Here is a 22,464-nt window from a genome sequence, read left to right as displayed (position 1 = left end):
AAAAAAAAAGCAGTTGAAGGTCACAGTCCTGTACTCCTGTCAGATTTATTGATAAAGTTTAGACAAACATAAGTATACTATTAAAATGTTATAAAGTATATTGCTGTTTCTGAATGATAAAAATGGAAATGTGGTAAGACATGTCCTAGGGATTACAAACGTGTCGGGAACCATGTAAAAAGGTTTCCACTAAGGCCCCTATGACATACTACAGTACAGTATGTTTCACTGAACTCTCCCTTCTACAGTTCAGACACAAGTTCAGAAGTTACAACTGGAGAAAATAGGAAAAATACTTGTTTTCAACATCTGAGAACCTCATAGGTATCTATAAGCAGGAGAGTAATTATAAGAGTACCCCAGCTGGCAACATCAGAAGTGCTGGCTCATGTTACATGATGGGTTTAATCCAGTAGGCTAAGATTTGGCACCATCAGATTCAAAAAGCCAGTTACGTTAAAGATGCCAGTTAAAGATAATGCTGCTATTTGTATTTAGATTTTATTCATTGGTAATTTGTCTAGATTTGACATGTTTTGAGCTARTAGAGCTCAGAAAGCAGTACAACCACACTGTCCTGTTGGCACAACAGTGTGATGTGACATCTCTAATGAACCTAGCTGGTGTATCCAAATGGAGCTGCATTCCCCCTTATGGCCAAATTAGAATATTGTGTTCTACTATGCAGTACAGGCATGTCCAGAAATTCATACGGGATCAGYTGATCAGACCCACAAAGTATATGCTTTACTCTCCTGAGCTAGGGCAATTTAAATAAGAAGCTGTTTCTACATTTCTACATTTGCTTTATAAAATAAAATGTTGCTTCAGTTTCTTTTAAGATTAAAATAGTGTTTGAAAGACGCATACTGTACAAGAGCTGTTTACTGTCACCTTAGCTGCAGTTCAGKTATATCAAAACAGCATAAATTCTGATTACAGAAAGTTGCCACTGGACAGCTGCTGTGAGCTGTTGGAAGACACACTTATGCTACTTCTGCATCACTTTTTTTTTCTTTCAAATCTTCCCTTCAAATCAAAATGAAGATTATAACATATGTTTTGCATTGTTTATTACATAGTACTACCATACTGAGGTATGCTAACTAAATAATTTGGGCTGGTCTTTATTTCAGATGGAATGGATGAAAAGTGATTCAGTGCGGTGTGCTCAGCCTGTTCAGGGAAAACTCCTCAAATGCCTGTAGTATTTATAATGACATAAGATGGCATTGATGTGTTTTGAAGAGACTGGCATCCGATCTTGCAGTGAGATGAAAGGATGCCAGCACTTATTGCTCAGGAGGCTGTCAGTTAATAACTAGGTAACAGGTATATTTTTTGACTACTCTTCATGATTTATATTACCTCTAAGTTAGGGAGAATCTGAGCCTTTTAGCTAGAGGATACTTCCTGATCTGTAAAAAAAGCGAAGTTTTATTTTCAGCTAGTTGAATATGCTGATGAAGCTCAACTTATTCCCTCTTATTGCTACTACTTCTATTAAATAGATATAGCTCACTATGATTTCTACTATAAAATATTTGTGCCTTATCAAGAAGCCTCCATTAATCACTTCCTCTGTTCACACTGAAACAGCTATGGTAATCAATTCTTATTTGCACAGCTGTGATATGAATAATTACAAAATTCTGCAGTAATTGTTTTTCTGTTCAGCTGAAAAACAGTTTCAGAGAACTAAGGGTATTTCTCACATATATATGAAATGTACCTACAAGAATGTCTAAGTCTGGTATTTAGAATGCTTAATTACATAAAACCGCTGTGGAAATGAAGATTAAGTCTGCTCTCCATCTTCCAGTTTGCACACTGCTCTGAAGATTAAAATCTGTCTTTGCCCAAACATAAAAATTGATTTTTGAAATGTGAATATTGGYTCTTTGTGCCTAGAATTTAGCTAAGGTACCAAAGAAAAGTAAAAATGGATTATCATGCAAATCTTTTACAAGGAAGATGACACACACTCTCTGTTGCAACACTCTATTTCTGAAGAGTGAACAGAACTGCAACTAACTCAAGCAGTGGAGCAGGCCTCTCTGGGATGCTGACCAGGCTCCATCCCTGGAGGTTTTCAAAACCCAACTGAGCAAAGCTCTAAGCAACATGGTTTGACCTCAAAGCTGACCTTGCTTTGAGCAGCAGGTTGAACTACAGACCTCCTGAGGTCCCTTCCAATTTAATTTATGCTAGCTATGATCCTAAATTTTAGGCATCTAGTAAAACAAATTTTCTAAGTTACCTGTTGGATTGGCTGAAAGACAGAGACATCTTGCCAGGGAGATTCTGGCTCATGGCAGTCTCTGAATTCAGGCAGAGAGGATCTTTGCTCGTAAGAAAAACTAGACCAACTGTATTCTGTAGTTCAGCACAGACTAATTACCTGACCATTGATTCAGAGCTACCAGTTTACATTGCCACTGAATTCACAGATAGCTGTATTTCCATAACCCACGGCAACAAACTTTTATTTATATTTTTGCATAGCAAATAATAAATCATAACAGCATAACAGCTCAAGGTGAGACAAGTGCAAGCTATTAAGAATTCAAATTCAAGCCTCTTCAATATCAACATAAAACACAATATAACAGCCATTTTATATAGAAATGCCATTAATAGATTCAGATAAGATAGACATATCCATTATCACAAATACATAGTATCTTATATAGATATGAAACATGCTTGATGTATGCATATATACAGGAAACATGCCCAGTAAATTTCAATTTTGATTGAAGATACAGCAAAAAGCAACTCATTAGTAATTCCTTTGCCCATTGAAGGTCTGTTACGTTTTTGATACATGGCCAAAACAAAATAGCTAATCTAAATACATGGAACAGTTTTACTATAAATTCTTTTAAGTCCATCATACACATTTTGAACTTTGCTAGCAAATGACAGAAGCACCTTTTATCAGCTCATTGTATGCATTTTTACTTTCTGTGGAAAGAAAATAATTCAGCTGCTGACACAGTATCTGAATAACAGTCTTTTCCATATAAAGGATTTTCCTATTTTTATTGACCTTACATACAAAGCATTTGGAARTTCTCTTGCGCTTTGAATTATTTCCATGGTGGTATATGAAGCTTTACTAATAGTCTTATGTGAGGTTACTCAAGTCAACTGTTTTACATTAAAGTCATCATCATTGATGTGGTAGAGTGATACCTGAAAATTATTTGAGGCATTGTAACAGCACAGTTTTGTGGCAATAAGTCAAGAAAAGTCAAACACAAAGGCCCCAGACTGATTTTCCATCTGAACAACCTACAGGGATGTGTTTATTTTACAAAACTGCAGACTTAGCAGTATATGCATGTTACTTTTTTGCTTGGCCAGAGTTTTTGCACCACAGATTCAGGACCTGGCAAATGGTTTCCTTCCATTTGTATATGGAATGTTACATTATTTTGACTGACTTTGGAAAAGGCAACATCCCATGTCCTTAATATAGATGGAGAATTTTTCCTTCAATAGTCAGAACTGCTCCATATTCACATCACAATCCTGCTCTAGCACCTACACCAGCTGTCTTAGCTTTGCTATACAGCTAAAGGGAGGGGGGAAAAAAAAAGGCAGAGCAATTGTGTTGATGAAATAGTAAGATTTCAAATTTATATTAAAAAAATCAGGAGATCATCAGTATGAAAAACCATGAACTAGATGGAGAAGTGGCTCAAACTATAGTATTCTACATTTTTCCATAAAGGATGATGTTTTTCAGGAGTAAAATGCTGGTAAGAAACAGAATATATCTCAAAATATATATTGTTTCATAAAGTTTTTCCTTTCAAGGAAAACTAAGAACTTCCTCATACCTCCACCCATTTCTACGCRAAGTTAAACATCCTTAGTCAGTTCATAGCTACTGCTTTTAACCTGGAGAAGTCCGTGAGGGGCCAAAGCACATTTAGGGCAAAGCATGGGTAAAGCCATCTGAAGGCTTGGAGAGCATCACAGAAATCATCACATTCGTTCAGGTTCCAGAATAACTCCACAGGGCTCCATGCAGTATGAACACTAAAAACACTCTTCAGGACAGCTGGAGGCAGCAGGACAAACCCACCCCCTTCCAGCTGTAAGCAAAACCAGCACTGTCAAAAACACTCCTCGAACAGACCAATCATCCCTAAAGGAAGGGCAGAGCCCCCAAAGGGAAAATATAAAGGCACCTCTCGCAGCCCTCACGCTTATAAAGCGATCCGTGAGCACGCGGCCGCTGCCAGGGTCACGACGCACGGCCGCGCGGCCCCGCAACGCCTCGCCGCGAGCGAGCAGCCGTTAGCACCGCCTCCGCGCGTGCGCAGTGGCGCCAACCGCACACCCTCGCAAGGCGCCCGCGCGCCGCGTGTCACCCTAGACGGGCTGTAGCTGGGGCCGTTATTTATGCGGCGTCAGCCGCCGGTTGGTCTCCGGCGCGGCCAATAGGCAGCTAGAGAGGGCACGGCCAAGCCAATGGGGACAAGGCACGGACTCGGGGGGCGGGGCTTGGCGCGCACTCCGAGGCGGGGGATTCCGGCCGGCGCCGCGTGGAGTGGCTGTTGCCTTCGCCCCTCACCGGCTGCTCCTCCTCATGGCGCCGCCGCTGCTTCCCCTTCTTCTCGCCCTCCTGTGCGCGCAGCCGTGCCCGGGCGGCAGGGCTCCAGCCTCCTCCCCGGCCGTGACGGCCCGGCTGGCGGCGAAGTGGCCGGCGACCCCGCTGCTGCTGGAGGCGAGGTGCGTGCGTGCAGCCTCCTCGCTCAACTGCCGCGCGGGGCCGTTAGGCCGGGGAAGGGGAGCGGCGGCGGCAGCGCCCCGTGCTGACCGGGGGGCGGCCCACCCCTCCGAGGGGCAGGAGCGGGGGATGACTCCTTCCGACCCCTCGCCGCGTGGGTTGAGCGGGAAACTGGGCCGAAGCGCTGTGGTCTGTGTAGGCGGGCTGCCCAGCGGGTCTTTACTGCTCCTCGGCCCCGTGCCAGGGTTTTGGCCCTGCTGTCCCCTCCCGGGCTGCCGCCCTGAGCCCCCTGTTCGCCCCTTTCTGCCTCTCGGGGCGCCGTCGGGGCGAGCCGGCAGGGGCTGGAGAGCAAGGAGGGGCGGGGGAAGGTGAGCTGTGAGGGGGGGAGGATGGCTGCGTTTCCTCCTCCCCTCCTACTAAATGCGTGTCTGCCCGAGTACTCCTTAGGTAYGAGACTTCGTTTGTTTTTCCCTTTGTTTATAAAATGGCTGTAGTATGGACTGGCTGTCCCATACCGCTTAAATTATTTTGTATTTATTTATCCTATTCAGACGTCTTGCAAGTTAGGTTGAGGAAGCACAATGAGCCAGCCTACATGAACCCTGTACAGTATTAACAGTGTCTCTTCCTCTCACCCCAGTTAATATATTTCCTCTCATGAATGAAATAATAACGTATAAAAGAGTTAGTAAAGCTGTGTAGCTGTAGTAGTAAAACGTGTCTTTAAAAGGCTACTGTTAACTTGTAATCATCATCAAAATATTCAGTGAAAGTGTTTTTCAGTATTACACATGTTCTTGGCTCCTCTGCCAGTTTATCTATTTATTTATTTATTTAATTTAACATTATTTGCTGCTGTATGAAGAACTGCAATGAATGGGAGAATTCAAAGCTTTTGTGATCAAAGGGCTGGAAAACTTTCAAAGATCAGAGAGCAATACAGTTACGTAGCAAGTAGATCTTTTTGGCAGACTGGGGGGGAGAGTGATACTCCATTAATAACAACAAAGTTTAGAAGTGGTACCGCTAAACTGTAAAACAGTATTTGAAATAAAGTAAAACCTCTCTAATCTTTTAATGTTGGTAATGATTAACCCATCTTTGAAACTCTTCCAGAGATTGGGGACCTCCCCTGCATATCTAAGCTGTCACTGTCATTCATAGAAATCTATAATTTAATTAAAAATTATAACCTGACAAAGTTTGTGTTCTTATTTGTGTATTTAGTTGCTAATTAAAGAAATTTTTTATGCTTAATTGGTTTTATATATACCTGTATATTGATACACATGTGGAAAAATAAAGTGAAAAATTTACTTGTGTTTATTTGAGTATCAGAGAGTAGTCTACTTGCTTTGCAGCTCTGATTACTGAATTCAGACTAGTAATATCTCGTTCTATTTTTTTATTTCTATTATACTGCAGAGGTGTTAGATGATAATTGCATACTTGGTTATTGCTGTTTCTTTGTTTAAAAATCAAAGATTTTACTGTGGTACGTGTTTGGACAAAGTCAATCTATGGCCAATTCATTTTTATTTCTTAAACAGTGAATTTATTGCAGAAGATGGTAATGAGAAGTTTTGGCAGTTCTTGGAAACTGTACGAGAATTAACAATTTATAAGCAAGGAGGTAAGTTAACAAAAAGTATGCTAATTTTAATTTATTATCTTGCATTGTATGTGACTTTTGAAGTCAAGCTAACACACTAGTTAGTTGTAGCTAAGTAAAGCCTAACTGTTCCACTGTTGCTTGCTATGTATTTTTCTTTCACAAAGTTTCAGCATATTTCTTAAGGGATTTCTCTCTGTAGAGGGTTTTAAAAGCAAGGAAGTCAAGATGGGTTGAACTACTATTACAGAATAGAACAGGAGTGTGAAGATTAAAGCTACCTACCCTCTTTCATGATTCAGCAGGAGTTTATACAATATTCAGACTTGATGTTTTCTGCAAAAAGGATGTTTGTAGATGAGACAATCCAAGAAGATTACTACAAATAAATAAAAGGAATGGTGTGAAAATGAGAATGCTAGCTAAGAAAATATGAGAAGTAGGATCAAAAAAGGTTTTTGTATGTGTAGATGACATAAACGCTTATTTTAAAACACCAGCATGCCTTCCAAAAATGGTCTTTATCACCATCGAAATAGGATAAAACCTTGTATGATTAGACAACAGAATATAAAACTTGGTAGAAGTTTGAAAAGGAAATTTGGACAGAAGAACAAAGCATAAAATCCAGCAAACTAAACAAGTTACAGTGGGTCACCCCAGAAAACATTTTGGCAGTTAATTTGCTGAAGTTGTAATAATAATAATAAAAAAAATKGCARGTCTGGTAGGCTCTCCAACGGATTGATCAGTCTTTGTCCATCTGTTGGCCTACAAGTAGGTCCAGGAGAAAAAAAGAGCTGCAAGGTAAGGCTGTATCATTTGTGCTTCACTTCAGAATAGCAGAACTCCTTAGGGATGAGCATGAGTAGTGTTTTCAAACTGACCTGYTACTAGAAGAGGCTTTAAACAAATAGGATGTTAACACTGTCAGGATCCTGTTATGTTCACCCTAAAGTTTTAAAGGAATTTGGATGTGAACATGTTCAGCTAACGTATGTAAACCATATATGTACAAATCAGATTTGGAACCAGAGGAAGGGGCTGTGGAAGATGTGACTGCAGTCATTAAAAGCATCTAAAGGGTGATTCTGGGAACAAAAAAGTACTAAATCTTACGTGAGAGTAATTACTTCAAATTATATAAATCAGTAGGGATGTGCATGCATACAATGMAGTTGATGGTAATATACTTCAAGGTATCCTTTCCTGGGTTAATAACTTAATATAAAATATGGGAAACAATATACAAATATGTAGAACTAGTGAAAAATTCTCCCAGAGGTGGTTGCTGAACTGGTTCAGATGCTGATAAAATGTGATGAATGGTGTTGGTATGGGGGGGAAAGCTAGCAGTTGATAGAAGATTATATTAATAGTCAAAAATTGAGAATTTCTGGGAGGATCATGCAGGAAGTAGCAGGAATGAATCTGTTACGCACAGAATCTCTGTTGTTATGCACAAGATACTGTGAATGGGATGGATGAAAAGAGATCTTACAAAAAAGCCCGTTTCTACAAACACAGATATGACTGACTAAATGTAAGTCAAGAAAAACTGTGATGTCCTTGTGAATAGTCTAATGAAACTATTATTTCAGTGCTCAGCAGTGGCAAAAAAAAAAAAAAAGAGCAAATAGCCTTAAGGAATTATTGGGATGTGATATTGGGATATAAACAAGAGAACAGTGTGGTAGTCTGTATCTTTTTGCAGTTTATAATTCTGTGATGTACTTTTGAGCTGTGTAAACTATGGTGTTCTAGTTCTGCCTCCCTGCCCTTTTTGTCTCTGCCTCTCTTTTTTTTTTAGAAAGGATATCATAGAAGAGGTGCAAAGAACTATATGATTATAGTTACAGGGTAATAATTAGAGAGTTCGCTTCTGTGAACTAATGAAAAGTAGGAATGATCTGTATCATATAAGAAAGAGGAGACAATCACTGAAAATAGTGGGCCCGACTGGTGAATGCTGTTCAGAGCCATTCCACTGAAGTGCATGAGAATGTGTAAAGCAGAAGCAGGCCCTGGAGCCTTGCTAGTGACTGGCTACTGGCATTTGTCAGGGATCAGTACTGTGGGCAATACTATTGGTGTTTTTTTCAATGCCCTGGATGATGGCAGGATTGCGCCCTCCACAAAGTCCTTAAAGACTAGAGGGAGAAGTTGAGAAGCTGGAAGGTGAGGCTGCCGTTAGAGGAACCTTGACAGACTGGAGAGATGGGCTGACAAAGACGAGGAAGTTCAGAATGTACCTGCAGACTCCTGTGTGTGGGCTTGAATAACTTCAGCAACAGTGTGTGCTGGATACTGACCTGCAAGAAAGAGTTTGGGGAGAAACAGCTCTGGGTGTTCTGGTCAACAATGAGTTGCAGCGCACTCTTGTGCCTATGAAGATCAACCACATACTGGGCTGCATTGGCAAGAGTGTAACCAGCAAGTCAGGCAAAGTGGTTGTTCCCCTGTGTTTGATGCTTGAGACTGCATCTGCAGCCTCAGTCCAGCTTGGGGCTCCCAAGAAAGTTACAAAGGGGCTTACAGTGTCTTTACACCAACATACTAGGAATTGCCACAGTGGCTGGGGGACTGGAGCACATGATTTAAGAAAAGCTGAGAAAGTTTTTTTCAATCTGAAGAAGAGAAGAATAAGGGGAGATCTTTYGTCTTCAACTGTCTAATAAAGAAGGTGGAGCCAGGCTTTTCTTGAATGTACACACCAATAGAATGAAAAGCAATGTGCACAAGTTGCAATAAGGAAATTTTCATCAATTAATAGGAATAATGTTTTTGCCGTGGGAGAAGTAAATATTGGAGTAGGTTCCTCAGGGAGCGTGTGGAATCAACATTTGTGGTGGTATCCAAAACTGCTGTGCAAGGCCTGGAACAGCCTAATCTAGCATTGAAATTAAAACCACTCTGAGTGAAAGGTTAAACCAGATGACCTCCAGAAGTCCCTTTCAACTTAAATTACTTTCTTATTCTATGAGTGGTTTAGACATAGCTGATCTTGCCTTGAGACTAGACTGATGAATTAGATGATCTCCCAGGACTTTTTAATCAGCACTGTCTTCTCTGCTTGCTTGGACCAACTTCCCAAGGAATTTGAAACTTCAGTAACAGTTACTCTTAGTGACATAGATGTCTGTTAAAATTTGCTGTTAGTTACATACTTAATTTACCTAGATAAAATCAGTGTGGTTGAGGATTTGTATAATACCAGCAGGGTAGTCTGTGGGTTTATCTTGATAGTAAAGAATTAGAAAGATGCTGGTAGCAGAGAAGTTTGTGAATATGATAAAATATTATTTTAATCATACTAAACAGTTGGTATATATATTTATTTATCATTACAGTCAACAAACTCCTGCAGGAGAACTTCAAATTTTGGCACCAAGTATGTCTTTCCTAGAATTCAGTTCGTAGTTGAGGTAGTATTATACAAGCAAGCCAATGTTCTTTAAGAATGAAATGGGAAGGAAAGATTCAATTGTAGAGAAAAAGTAGGTGGTTATTTAATAACAAAATCACATCAGTATTGACTATTTGAACTTAAGGAGGCTGACTTCGTAGTGAAGTCAACATATTAAATGTGAAATAGAAATATTACAGGCATAAAATGTATCTAGCAATAGTTAAGCTGCTTTAGTACAGAAGTCTGCATTAGGCATCTAAAATGAAATGGTCAGCTACAATAAAGAGTATTAGTTGGAGTGGCACAATTACTGAAAGATGCGTAGTAGCATATATCTGAGTAGAAACTGTCTTTGGATGTCATATAGCAGTCTCTGCCTTAGCCTGTTGCATGTTAAGAAATACTAACATAGAAGAATGTACATGACTTACTAAGGCTGAACAACAGTCTAACTGCTTGAGCAGATTAAAGCAGGTAGCTTAAAAAACGGTTAGTTGGGGGTTAGTTGGAGTTAGTTGTGCACTGGGTGATGTGAAGAGTAGATAGGATGAATAATGAGGAAATAAAAACACTCTTGTTTTTAAATATAAAAATTAGCCTAGCAGGTAAAGAAATACTTGATTTAGAGCTTGGTTTATAAAAGATAGAGAGTAGATTTTTTTTTTTATCCCAAACTATTGTTGATTATTTCAGAAGGCAACTGAAAAATCAAAAATAATGGCTTTTTTTTAAATCATCCTCTAGATGATTTCAAATCTGTTAATTAAAAGTTCTTAAAGTGTGTTGTTTTAAAACCAGAATAATCAAATCAACACCAGTTGTTAATGTGCTCATTTCAAATAGTCAGCTCTAACAAATAAGGTCTATTAACGGTTCATTTATTGTACAGGTTTTACAGGGATTTGATAGGAGCAATGTATATGGAATTTGGTGAAGTGTTCAGTAGGCTGAAATATTTGATTGCTTGTCATAAAATTTTATTTCATACAAACTCAAATCAACTTGGAAGTGATTGAGATCATATGCTATAAAAGAGATCAAAAAGGATAATAATGGAATACACTATATTAAATCAAAGTGTGGTCTTCAAATAGCACGGACAACATTGTACATTTCTAATTAATATGCAACATATTGCTCCCAGGCTTGCTGCAGATTTGGTGGTGTAGGTGATCTTATTTTGATCTGCTTGTAAATAATAAAGAAACTAAAATGTAAATATTTCATATAAAAATCAGCACAGTTACAAGACCCTGAGGACTGCAGTTTAAACTTGCTGCTGTTTTTACATCTCTAAAGATTAATATAGGAATACAGAGTGAAGGTAGGTAGCCACTTCCCTGCCAATAACTAATAACAGAGTATTTACCGTCTTCCTAAGTGGTCTAGTTTACATCTGCCTCCTAAGTAAAATAAAATAAATTAAAAAAAACACAGGCGTATTACTAGGGGAGCTATTTTGTCTGAAAAAGTTGTAACACAATATACAATATATAAATAGTAATCATGCAAATTATTTACTGTAGATTTAGAAGACTACTCAGCAAATATTATGTTAGATGGGAATTATTCACAACTAAATTAGATATATATCTATTACGCAATATCAACCTTACAGATTCAAGAGGAAATAATAGTTTCACAAGCATTGCATTTTTCTATAATAAGCATGTAATAAAATGAAGCATTTTGTCTATACTGGTATCTTGCTTGGATGTCTTGGGGATTTGACTGTTCGGCCAATGGTTGCTTGAGCTGCTGTTCCCTGGTTTGTTTATTATTATACAATAGAGTCTTGGGCTGCAAAATGTAAGCTTTAAGATTTTTGTATTTGTTTCATAGATCATTGAACAGATTATTCTTTGGGCAGAAGAGCTAATAAAGCCTGTTTCTTTTTGTCTTTTTTTTCCCTTATGCATATGTATATATCCTATGTGCTGTGGCTAAAGCAGAGGCCTATTGCACCCATAAAAGTAGAAGCACTGGCCTGATTTGTCAGTCTTTGAAACACTCTCATCACACAGGTCTCTAATTCCTTAGCAGATCTATAGATATAGATATACACATACATTCAGTTTGAATAGTCCTCATACTGTCCTTCCCTCAAAACAATAACCGTATCACCCCATGCTTTTCCTACTTAATGACATCCCTTATATTTATTCTCTCTGCCTCTTGTGCATTAGCATTCCAGTTTTTCTACAGGGCATCTGTATATATTCAGATTAGTTTTGTGCTGTGTATGCTCACTGGAATGAAATCTGAGCAGCTGTGATAAATACTTTTTCTTTCGTGTCATCTTATTTAAGCATTTTTAATAAACCTGTGATATGACCTACAGCTCTGGGTTGTGGACACTAAATTTAGATGCTTCAATATGGGTCTACTTCTTAGCTAGCTATTCAGGTATTGTAGTTAATGGAAATCAATTCAGCCATAGGAGTTTAGATTGCTATTTATCTGATAAATTTAGGCATCTTCTTGAGCATAATAACTTTTCAGGTTCTGTTGGCTCTTATACTATGATGTCTATTGACTAGAATGGAAGTTTACAGACACCTAGTTCATGTACACATGTGTATAGAGGTCTGAAATCGGGAGCTAAATGGTGTCTCGTTTATTTATTAATGTTATTAATCAGTTTAGTGATAATGTGATATCATGCAGCATTTTATGACCAGAATCAGTTGCTTGTCTTTAGTTCTATGCAACATCCTAAAAAAATATTACTGCTTCTACTCTTTGGCATTGAGTGCATTGTTCAGATGTGCCTGGAGGGCAAGCAGTTATCAAGTTTCAAGGAACAAATACTACATTAACATAATTTTCAAGACTGAAACTGTAGTTCTTTATGTAGAAAACTTAAAAATTGTTCTGGGGTGAGATGGATCATTTGACATATGATGTAGATCAATTCATCTCAAATTGACATACAGTCAATTTGAATAAAGGTAGCGGTGTTGTTATAAGCTGTAGTAGTAGAAATGAATGCATGATTTGATAAATGTCACCTTGTCAATATACTATGCAATTATTTTTGAAGCCATATTGAAAATATTCTTTATTTTTTTATTTCCACTRTTAAAATCATCATTACCTTAATCATCCTCTAGACGGAAAGAAATATATTTCTTTTATCTGCAGCAGTGGAAGCACAGCTGGAATTTGTAAGCCAAAAATATAGAGGTCTATGAAAATATTTTATTAAGGTAACATCTTCAGAATTGTATATTTAGTAACTCTTTATTGTGTCCAGGAGAATGTTATTTGTGGCTGAGTTGAGAGTTACAAAATTTCAGATGGAATTTTTATTTTTGTGGAAATAATGTGAAGAAAATCAAAATTAAAGTTGCTGGAAAGACATTTCAGTCTGGAAGTATTTGCTACTTCCAGAATCTTTGACATTCACTGCCTGAAACCTGTGAAGCCAAATCTATTTAATTTCAGTTCTGCCAGGGTTATGGTAGCTGTAGAAAACAAAGAACATTTTTTTTTTGTTTGCCTGGGAATTTAATTTTAGACAGTAATGAATGTATACAATTTATGGGAAGGCAGCTTCCTGGAAATGTAGATTGTGCCCTTTTGTAATYCTAGATTTTTCTGTGGTGAATTACAGCAAACTCAGGCTTTATAAATAATGCATTTTAAAAAGGAGGAAAAGGCAGAAAGGAGACCCTAGGGATTTTAAGAACGAGAGAAGATAAGAGGTTGTWATAAGGAAAGTGAGAGGATAGGAAGTTCTTAATAATGTAAATTATATGCAAAAAGAATTGGCAGTGGTAGGGCAAACAGAAGGAAAAAAAGTACTTCAGTAAACCAATTTGGATACTGYGATACTAGAAAGATGCTTTTAAAAATTTAAAAAATTAGAAGAATTCAGTGGTTTAAAATATTTGAGATTTATGATTTATATAGAGTTTARAGAAAAAAAATCCTTGCTGAAACAAAGAAAAAAGATGTGACAGTATTCTACAATMCTTAGGAAAGGAAATAAGGTAAGAAGGAAATTGTTTGGCCTGATCTGTGCAATATAAGTARTATTAATGAAATGCCACAAAGAAAGTTCAGGGTACTATAAAAACTAATTATTATAATCCCTCTCTTGAATGGGAAGGATAAAAGGCTAGGTTGTCTATGTAGACCAAAAGATGTTTTCTGATGTTTTGACATCTATGGTGAATGTAGTAGGCAAACACATTTATTCTCCAAGGTTTCTTTTATTTCTAAGTTTTGAGGTGATTTTTTGAACCCGTTTTAAGAGATCATTTTCATGAGAATGTGCTAGGCTTTGGGGTTTATTTACACCTAGGGTKAGGTGTAGTTAAGTGATAGTTGCACAGTTAGGGCCTGCAGGACCACACTGTGTGGTCTAGTATTTGCTGGAAACTAGGCCATGGTAAGGGAGAGCTGTTTTGATTGCTGCAGTCATCATGATATCAGTACTTCTGAGATGTACTGTGGGTGAGACAAGTTAAATTTGATGAATAGGATCATGTGAGATGATTTTCACACTATGTAGGAGTCCAAACTATCAGCCCATGAAGTGTGTCCAACACTGGACTGCTAGAGGGGTTTCCTGCAGGAATGCCTGTTCCATTTTCTCAAGCACCTTTAAAGTAAGGTATAGACCTAAGAACACAGGCAAGTTCAATCTGGGCAGCTAGAATAGTTCCTTTCCTCAACTCTCTCCTTCGCTGCAAGTTTTCACCTTAGCAGGAGAATACTTGAATTACATAYGAAGAAGGTCTTAAATCACTGCAGTTTACAGGTACTATCTATTAATGTAAGTAAAATCTAGGCTGACTACTTAGATGTGCTGGGCTGTAAATTGTCCATTCAGGACTGTTTTGCATGTGCTTCAGCTGTTGCTGCTGTGGAAGAGCAACCTCTGGAAGAGAGGTGGAGCAGAATGTCTAATACGGTAACAGCTTTGGGTCCTTGACTTTAGATAATTTGTGTTGAAGAGTATCATATTCACTTGTGTATTAGAATTTGTATAGCCTGATTCAAAATTGTGGAAAAYATTATTTGTTAAAACAGAATCACGTCTGTTTTACAGCGTGGTAGAACAGTATTACAACTTCCTCTAATTAGGCTCTTTTGCCTCACAGTCTAAGGGAAGTGTGAGAATAGTCACTTGAATTATTCWACTGGAAGAAGAAATGGAGTTCTTTATCATTCTTAGTCCCTGTCCACCTTTCCTTCCTACATGGAGTCCTAATTTTGGCCTTAGGAAGGTGTTATGTGGTGTGTGGGGAACCACTTCATGTGTTGTATCCCTTCTCATTCTTTTTTATCATGCATCTTTAGGGAAGAAATAGGATATATAAGAGTAGCCCAAAGAATGTTTCCATTAGAATGTTTTTTGTATTACATAAGTGGCATAGTTGGAGTGTCCCAAGACTAAATGTGAAGAAATCATCTTAAAAATAATGCTAGCTGAAGGTAAAAGCCTTAAAAATATGCATAAAAAGCCTAGCATAAGCATGAAAAATAAAAAGTAATGAATAAACTATATTYAGGTCTCTCAGTATGGCTCTGCAGAGAGGCATTATTGTCTTTTTTTCTATTGCTGAAAGTTATATGGATGTTAACAAGCACTATTATGTTCACTTTTGATGCTTTTGTGTTATGTTGACATTAGGCTTTTTGGTAGTAAAGGAAACAATTGACAGTATTCAAAATCTTCAGACTGCCTGTCAGTACTAATATAATGTTTGCTTATTATGTAGCACAGGTAGATGCCACATTGTTTGTGGCTAAATACTATAAGTTTGTCTTTTTTTTCTTTTTTTCTTTTTTTTTTTTAATAGATTCAGAGCACTCTTACTACAATTTAATCTTGAAGAAAGCAGGACAATTTTTATCCAATTTACAGATCAACCTATTGAAGTTTGCACTTTCCATAAGGGCATACTCTCCAACTGTTCAGATGTTTCAACAGGTGTGTATAATATCTGATATATTTGGTGTGTGGGTTTATGTTGAATTCTGGCTTCAGAGTAAATAATTTTCATTATTACAGTTCAGTAAAATATATGCAGACATTCCTCGGCATCAAACCTGATCAGTATCATAAAAGATAAAACATGGTGTTTTGTTAGCTGTCTTTATTAAGTGTGAAGAACAAATATTCGGATTTAATTGTATGGACAGCTTTATTTTCAGGGTAGGTTTTTGCAGTCCTTCTTTCTTAAAGCTCGAGTTTATTTTTTTGCATTGCTTTAAATATCCTTATGGGAATTTAGACATTTACAAAGTATGAACTTTCCTGTAGCTTCAAAACAGTTAATTTATTACTTAGTGGAGTTCTTGTTGTTCATATTATTCTAATATTTCATAAGTTGGAAGATAGAATAATCAAATACCTACTTTGCTACTGATGAAAAAGTGGGAGAATGTAAATGCACTGTACTTCTAGCTGAAAACTGCACTTCCTTTCAGCAATGCAGCCTTCAAGATAAAGAGAGAAATCTGTTTTTGAATGAGGTCTTAAGCTTTGGGAGAGTTAGGGTTTTTTGCAAGTGTTCTCTGGTGGAATATGGTCATCTCAGAATCAAATCTTTTCATTATCATCCTTATTCTGCTTCTGTTTTCTATTATCCTTCTATCTGCTTCTGAGTACAGAGTCATTGCTATGATTAATAAAAAGAGATGAAGCATCATAGTCAAAACTCTACCTAGGAATGGCTGAACAGGGTTCTAAAAACCAACCCAACAAAAACAATGGAGAGGAGAGRGAGAGAGGATGTGAAATATTTGGGATTTATTGGTTAGTCATATCTTTAATGTAATTGCTGATAGCAACTAAAATAAAAAATCTCTTGAGTGCATTCTGTGATTTTTAGCTTTTGGATGAGATTCCTCAGTCCTGTGTACAAAACATTAATGGACTTGCATTTTCTGGGATCTGACTACATTTGATAGGCTACAGCTCACTAAAGCTTGTAGGGTCACAATCTTTTGATCTTTTCTATTGCTTTTTTCACATATACCCAATTTTGAATGAGCTTAATTAGAAACACAACTCAGTAGCAGCTGTTGAGTTATTTTAATCAAAGGAATGTATGTTTTAAGTTGAACTGCAATCAGAGCAGTCTGGTTGAGTGTAATTGTTGAAATACTAGATTGCAGCTGATGAACCTCCACCAGAAGGCTGCAGTGCATTTGTGGTTATCCATGAGAAGCACACCTGTAAGACTAATGAAATAAAAAAGCTTCTGAAGAAGGCTACTAAGAGGTAAGTGTAATGAAGAGAAAAATAGGTAGTATTTTGAATTTGTACTTTCTACATACTTGATCTTACCAAGCCCTTTTCATTTTATATTTAAGGTTCTCCACTTTAAAAATATTTGTTTTTTTTAAGAGTTACTCCTGATGTTGATACGTTTTAATTGCTGCTATGAAATTCATCAATTATGAATAAAAATAGCATCTTAAAATAAAATCATACTGCTTTTCTCCCCCAACCACATGCATAGTTTAGCATTTTATTCTTTTTTATTTTTGTATGGGATAGTCGAGTTTAACTTGCAGTACACTTTCTGTACAAACTTTCCACTTCATGCGTCTGAGACAGTACTTCCTATGACAGTACTTTCTACATAGTCRGTGCCACTATATTTGAGCTTTTTTGGATTGTAAGGCTTGACACAGGAATGGAAGAGGAATCTAACTCAGCTTGCATAACCTTTCCTCAGCTTCTGCTAGACTTTGCATCTATCAAGACTGCAAATTTTCTCCTATGGAAACTAGCATCAGTCCAGAATTAATTTGAGCCATAAAACAGAATATGTGAAATCTAGCAAAACAGAGAGTGCTTATCTAAAAATGATGAAAGGAAAATATTTAACCTGTATAAAAAGAGAATCCATATAAAATACTTATATGTAGCATTTTTTTGGTTCTTTTTCCTGCAGTGGTCGATGTAGTCATAATATATACTAGTGTATGTACCCTCAACAAATTCATGGAGGTATGTAGAGCAGAAAGATGCTTTAATAGGACATATTTCCTAGATTCTGCTTTCTATAAAATATAAACCAGAAAAAGAAAGAAGAATTACTGTAATTTTGTCTCTTTAGTGACTGTTGCTTCCAGAAACAATTTCATGTCCTATGTGTGTTCTTTATGTTTTCTAAGTCTACTAACAAAATTATAACCTACTAAGTCATTGTCTTATTCAATATCCAAGGTTTTACAAAAACACTCAATGTCTGGTTTACAATATCCCATTTTTAGCTATTACGTCCAAGCTAAATGATGTAGACCAGCTCTGAAACAATCATACCTAAACTCAGATCCAGGAAATCTTGAGYACCTGGGTTCTTCGTTAATGGCACAGCATGATTGTTCCATCCAATTAAAGAAAAAAAGTCTTCTCAAAGCATTGCTGTGCCCTGAAGCGTAGGGATCAGTTCTTTGTGAGGCACTCACAAACAGTGCTACTTCAACTCTGTCTTTTGCTTAAGAGAGATATGTAGAACCCAAATGGATAAGGTCTGTATGTCTCAAAGTTTTGCTTCATCCAGTCCTTTATGCAGCAGTTACCATGATTTGGTCTGTTCACCTTCGGCCGTGTTGCAATGGACTTCATGGCTCTAGTTATAAGTGCCTTGTATGGAGATGTATGGGCTGCTAAAGTGCTCTGGGCATTTCAAAGAAAGAGCCTAAAAGGCTGAGACTGCATACTTTGAAAACTAAGATTTTTGGGGCTTTTACTGCCCAGAGCAGGCAGCAACAGCATCTGATATGATGGAGGTCAATTTTTGTACAAAACATTGGTGCTGTCAAAGGTTTGTCAGCATGTTGTGGAAGTTGAGACTTGCTGGTCTCCAGAACAGGGTCCGACCCCAGGTTCCCACTGAAACAGTCATTCGAACTAAAATTAGAGTAAAATAAGATTTAATGGCATGTGCAGAAATTACAGCTCGAGCTGGGTGCTTCTGAAGAGGGACCTCAAACAAAGAAATTCCTGGGTACTTAAACTCTTACATTCTAAATTTCCCTGCCCCTCACGCGGTGGTTTGGACCAATTGTAAAATTTAGGTCTGTGGTCTTCTCATGTTTCCTGTGGTGCCTTCATTGCTTCTAAGCAGGCCGTAAAGAATTCCTCTCTTATCCCTGCAGCTGCAGCTTCTCTTGCTAGACAATTAGGCTTCCTTGTCTTTCCAGCTTGAACCAGATTTGGGGCCTTCTTTTCCTTAACTAYGTGAAAAGTTCACATCTTGTGGCCCAAGGCTTCAGCAACCTTAGCTACTAATGCTAAGCGARTTATGCTAAGTGCTAAGTGACCAATTCTAGAAAGCTTCAGTCCAAAACTGTTTAACACAGCACACCTGATAACTGCTTTCTTCGGTCTCTAACTTTCCTTCTTCATCCCCTTCTGGCAATTATTTATATAAGCATATAGTTGCCTGTACTGCCATAGTAACCAATTAATGGTTGCTGGACTACACATCCATGTATTAATGTTTTATCTTTTTTTGCCTGCCCAACTGCTGTTCCTTCCCTTTCAGGCAGCCTGAAGACAAGAAATTAATTGGTTTTTAGCTTTCAAGGCAAGAGAACGAGTTCCTCCTTACTACTATTTGGTGTCGGAGAGAAACAGAAAAGAGAGGCTCATCTTGGATTTGCAAGAGCTGACGCTAATTCTCAAGTCTGATGTTGTTATGGTAGCCTTATGCACTATTGTTTCACTGCAGCACAGAGGAGACTAGCATGCATCTCAGCTTTCGGGATGTGTACTTTCACATTGTAGTCTGYCTGTGTCACTGAAACCATGTTAAGGTTTTAGTAAAGTTTGGTCATTACTGGTATGAAATACTTTCTTTGCAACTGTCAGTATTCAAGAAGCTTATAACAGCAATTGATACCACTTGAGAAGAGAAGTCATTCTTCTCCTATACCTAGATGAATATTTAGGAAAAAGGAAGATCTCTTGATTTAGATTTTCAGCTCTCTGTAGATGACTGTGGGAGTTTTTGTCTCTCTTGATATGAGAATGAAGTTGCAGAAGTCGCATTGCAGGTGTGTTCTTTCATCAGGGTAAATCTGTATCTGATCTTGCCCAGAGCTTACTCATTCAAGAGTTTCAGACTCCCTGACGACACCTGCTTCTCTGCCCTGTGATGACAGTGAGAGAGCTTGCCTGGTAYTTCTGCTGCATGTGGCTGCATGCGCCAAAGATAACTTTCAAATCAGACCCCTCCTCATGTCCTATCTGCCTTACAAACATAGTCTCCACTTACCTATCAAGCTTAAGTAGGATGCTGGTGTTACGGCCCTGAGCAACCTGCTTTGAGTGAGGAATTGGAGCGGATGACCTCTAAAGTTCTCTTCCAATTTAAATTATTCTATGATTCTATGATTTTATTTTGAAGATATTCTTAAGACTTGCATCACAGAAACTGTGGATTGTGGAGTTCAGCTTACACCTTTCTCAGATGATTTTTAAACAAGCGTCTACCTACAGTATACACATTTCTGCATGTTGGATTAGAATTTCTCAATTTGTCCTGAAGAGGTTTGAAGGGAGGTTACTGATCTTTCAAGTGTAACTATTCAAAGGCCATTTTGAAAAAGAAATATATTATTGATAATTAGCACTTTATCACCTGCTGCTTTTTAYGCTTTCCCAGGGTTTTATTCAGAACATGTTTACCATTATCTAAGAATGTATTGCAGGCATAGAAGGCATAACTTTTCTACAGTAATGGCTTTGAATGAAGAGGATAAGTAGGCAATCAAAATTAGCAAAATTAGCTAAATTAACGGAGCTTGACAGTGTTGGAGAAGCAAAATCCCATTAGTTTTCATGTGTGTTGGTAGCTTTCTCAAACTTCAGTGAATACTCCTCTGCTGCTCTGTTGCTCACTGATTGCTTGGTACTCTAGTCATAATGCATCATATTGAATTAAAAGGTTCTAGCTGTAACAGACTGTTGCACAAAATCTCAATGCTCYGTGCTTTTTATTTTGCTGTTCGTGTTGTGATTTGATAAAATATATTAAAATTATTTATAATTGCTGATTTTTCAGTTTCTTAGACTTTAATTTTGCAATTGATGTTGCAAGATCTTTTGTGAGCAATCATGATAATTTTGTGATGATTGTAACACTGCTTGTATATTCTAACATCTAAATCTTTAATAACTTTTCAGTTGCGAAGTAGAAAAGTGTCACTATTCTAATTTCATTTCTGAATATATAATTTCAGTTCTGAATATATAAATATCACAATTATGTGTTTTTAAAACCAGACCCAGGCCATACCTTTTTAAGGGAGACCATAAATTCCCAGCTCTCAAAGAGAATGGTCCGGTGGTTATTCTTTACGCGGAAATGGGTACAAAAGATTTTGTTAAATTCCACAAGATTTTATCTGAAAAGGCTCAAAAGGAGGAAATTGTTTATGTTCTTCGGCATTATGTTCAGGTATGCAATTCAAATTGACATTGATTCAGTAACCTACTAATAGTGTATCTTTATTTTTCTTGCTTTTTGACAAAACACATCTCTATTTATTTTTGTATTTGTCTTTGTGTAATACATATTCTAMTTTTAAAACTTTCAGATGAAATGAATCACCTATTACAAACTTTGAGGCTGAGAAAGAAAAAGTGTCCTGTGTTTTCTACCAAATTTTAAGATATTTCTATTGCTTCTATTCTTACTACTTTTTCATTTTACTAAATTAAAGCTAAATATTATCTAAAAATGCTTGTAGTTGCTTTTTTTATGTATATATATGTGGCAGTGCCACTTTTAGTTCAGAAAAATTGGTAAAGGCTCAAGAAAATGTCTCAGTTAAGAATGTAACCACAAATTTACAGCCCATTGCATAAGCTGCTGCTTAACATTTGGAGTTTTCTAAAAGTTCATTAAACATTGATCTTTGGTGCATTAATTTGTTCTTGTATTTTTAAAAGGTACTTTTTTGTTCATCTGAACAACCAATTTTCCTGTTTCAACCTTTCTTCCTTATTCCTTTCTCCAAATAAATTTTTGTCATTCAGAGCTACAGCAGCTCCTCCCAAACCTACATGCAAACGTGAGGCATTGCATCACTAGTTGATCTCAGAACACTTCCCTTTGGTCATATGTCTGTTTACTGTACAATGATCTTGGATGAATATTGGTACAGCAGGCTAAATATATCAGTAATAGGAATCAGAAAAAATGAGAGCTAGAATTAGAAAATCAAGGTGAAAAAAATCAGTAATTAATTACACTTGTAATTTTATGTATTGTTGATGTAGTCTTGCATGTCACATTAGAGTACGGCTGCATGGGCTGTCAGACTCTACATCACTGGCTAGTTTTTCAGCATTTACATTTTTGCAGAATCATTTTTTTAAACATAATGTTTCTTAATACTTTTCCTAATGTATTCTTCTCCCTGAAGCAAAACAAAACATAGCAAAACAAATAGAAATACATGGAATTATGCTATCCCTCAATTTTGATTATCAGTATGTTTTTGTAATTTACATTCAAAATAAAGCTTTTAAATGCTGCAGCCAAGATGAGAATGTTCTGATGCAGTGAGCTGTTGCTGTACATCATATAGACCAGGCATTCCAGGGAGACGAGACCCATAGTTTGTTTGTGACTTTCAGAGTTTGTTCACCCGAAAGCCATAGAGAATTTGAGAAAGCTAATCTTAAATTCTAAGTTGTGTAGGGATGTAATTTATACC

The 22,464-nt window shown here is 37.3% G+C and overlaps 1 protein-coding gene across 1 annotated transcript in view; it reads left to right on the top strand.

Annotated features, from left to right (window-relative positions):
* The first annotated feature begins 4,541 nt into the window (after positions 1–4,541).
* The window catches only part of UGGT2 (UDP-glucose glycoprotein glucosyltransferase 2), a 102,776-nt gene continuing 84,853 nt past the window's right edge, over positions 4,542–22,464 (top strand). Inside the window, exons 1-5 of the mRNA XM_085305966.1 lie at positions 4,542–4,746; positions 6,295–6,377; positions 15,579–15,709; positions 16,893–17,005; positions 21,026–21,200. Coding sequence (XP_085162092.1) covers positions 4,604–4,746; positions 6,295–6,377; positions 15,579–15,709; positions 16,893–17,005; positions 21,026–21,200 — 645 coding nt within the window. The 5' untranslated portion in view covers positions 4,542–4,603. The remainder of the gene's footprint in view (positions 4,747–6,294; positions 6,378–15,578; positions 15,710–16,892; positions 17,006–21,025; positions 21,201–22,464) is intronic.

Source organism: Rhea americana, unplaced genomic scaffold, assembly GCF_003343005.1.
Source record: "Rhea americana isolate MKP2758 unplaced genomic scaffold, rheAme1 scaffold_23, whole genome shotgun sequence".
Classification (NCBI taxonomy): domain Eukaryota; kingdom Metazoa; phylum Chordata; class Aves; order Rheiformes; family Rheidae; genus Rhea; species Rhea americana.
This window is presented reverse-complemented; position numbering and strand designations above follow the sequence as displayed.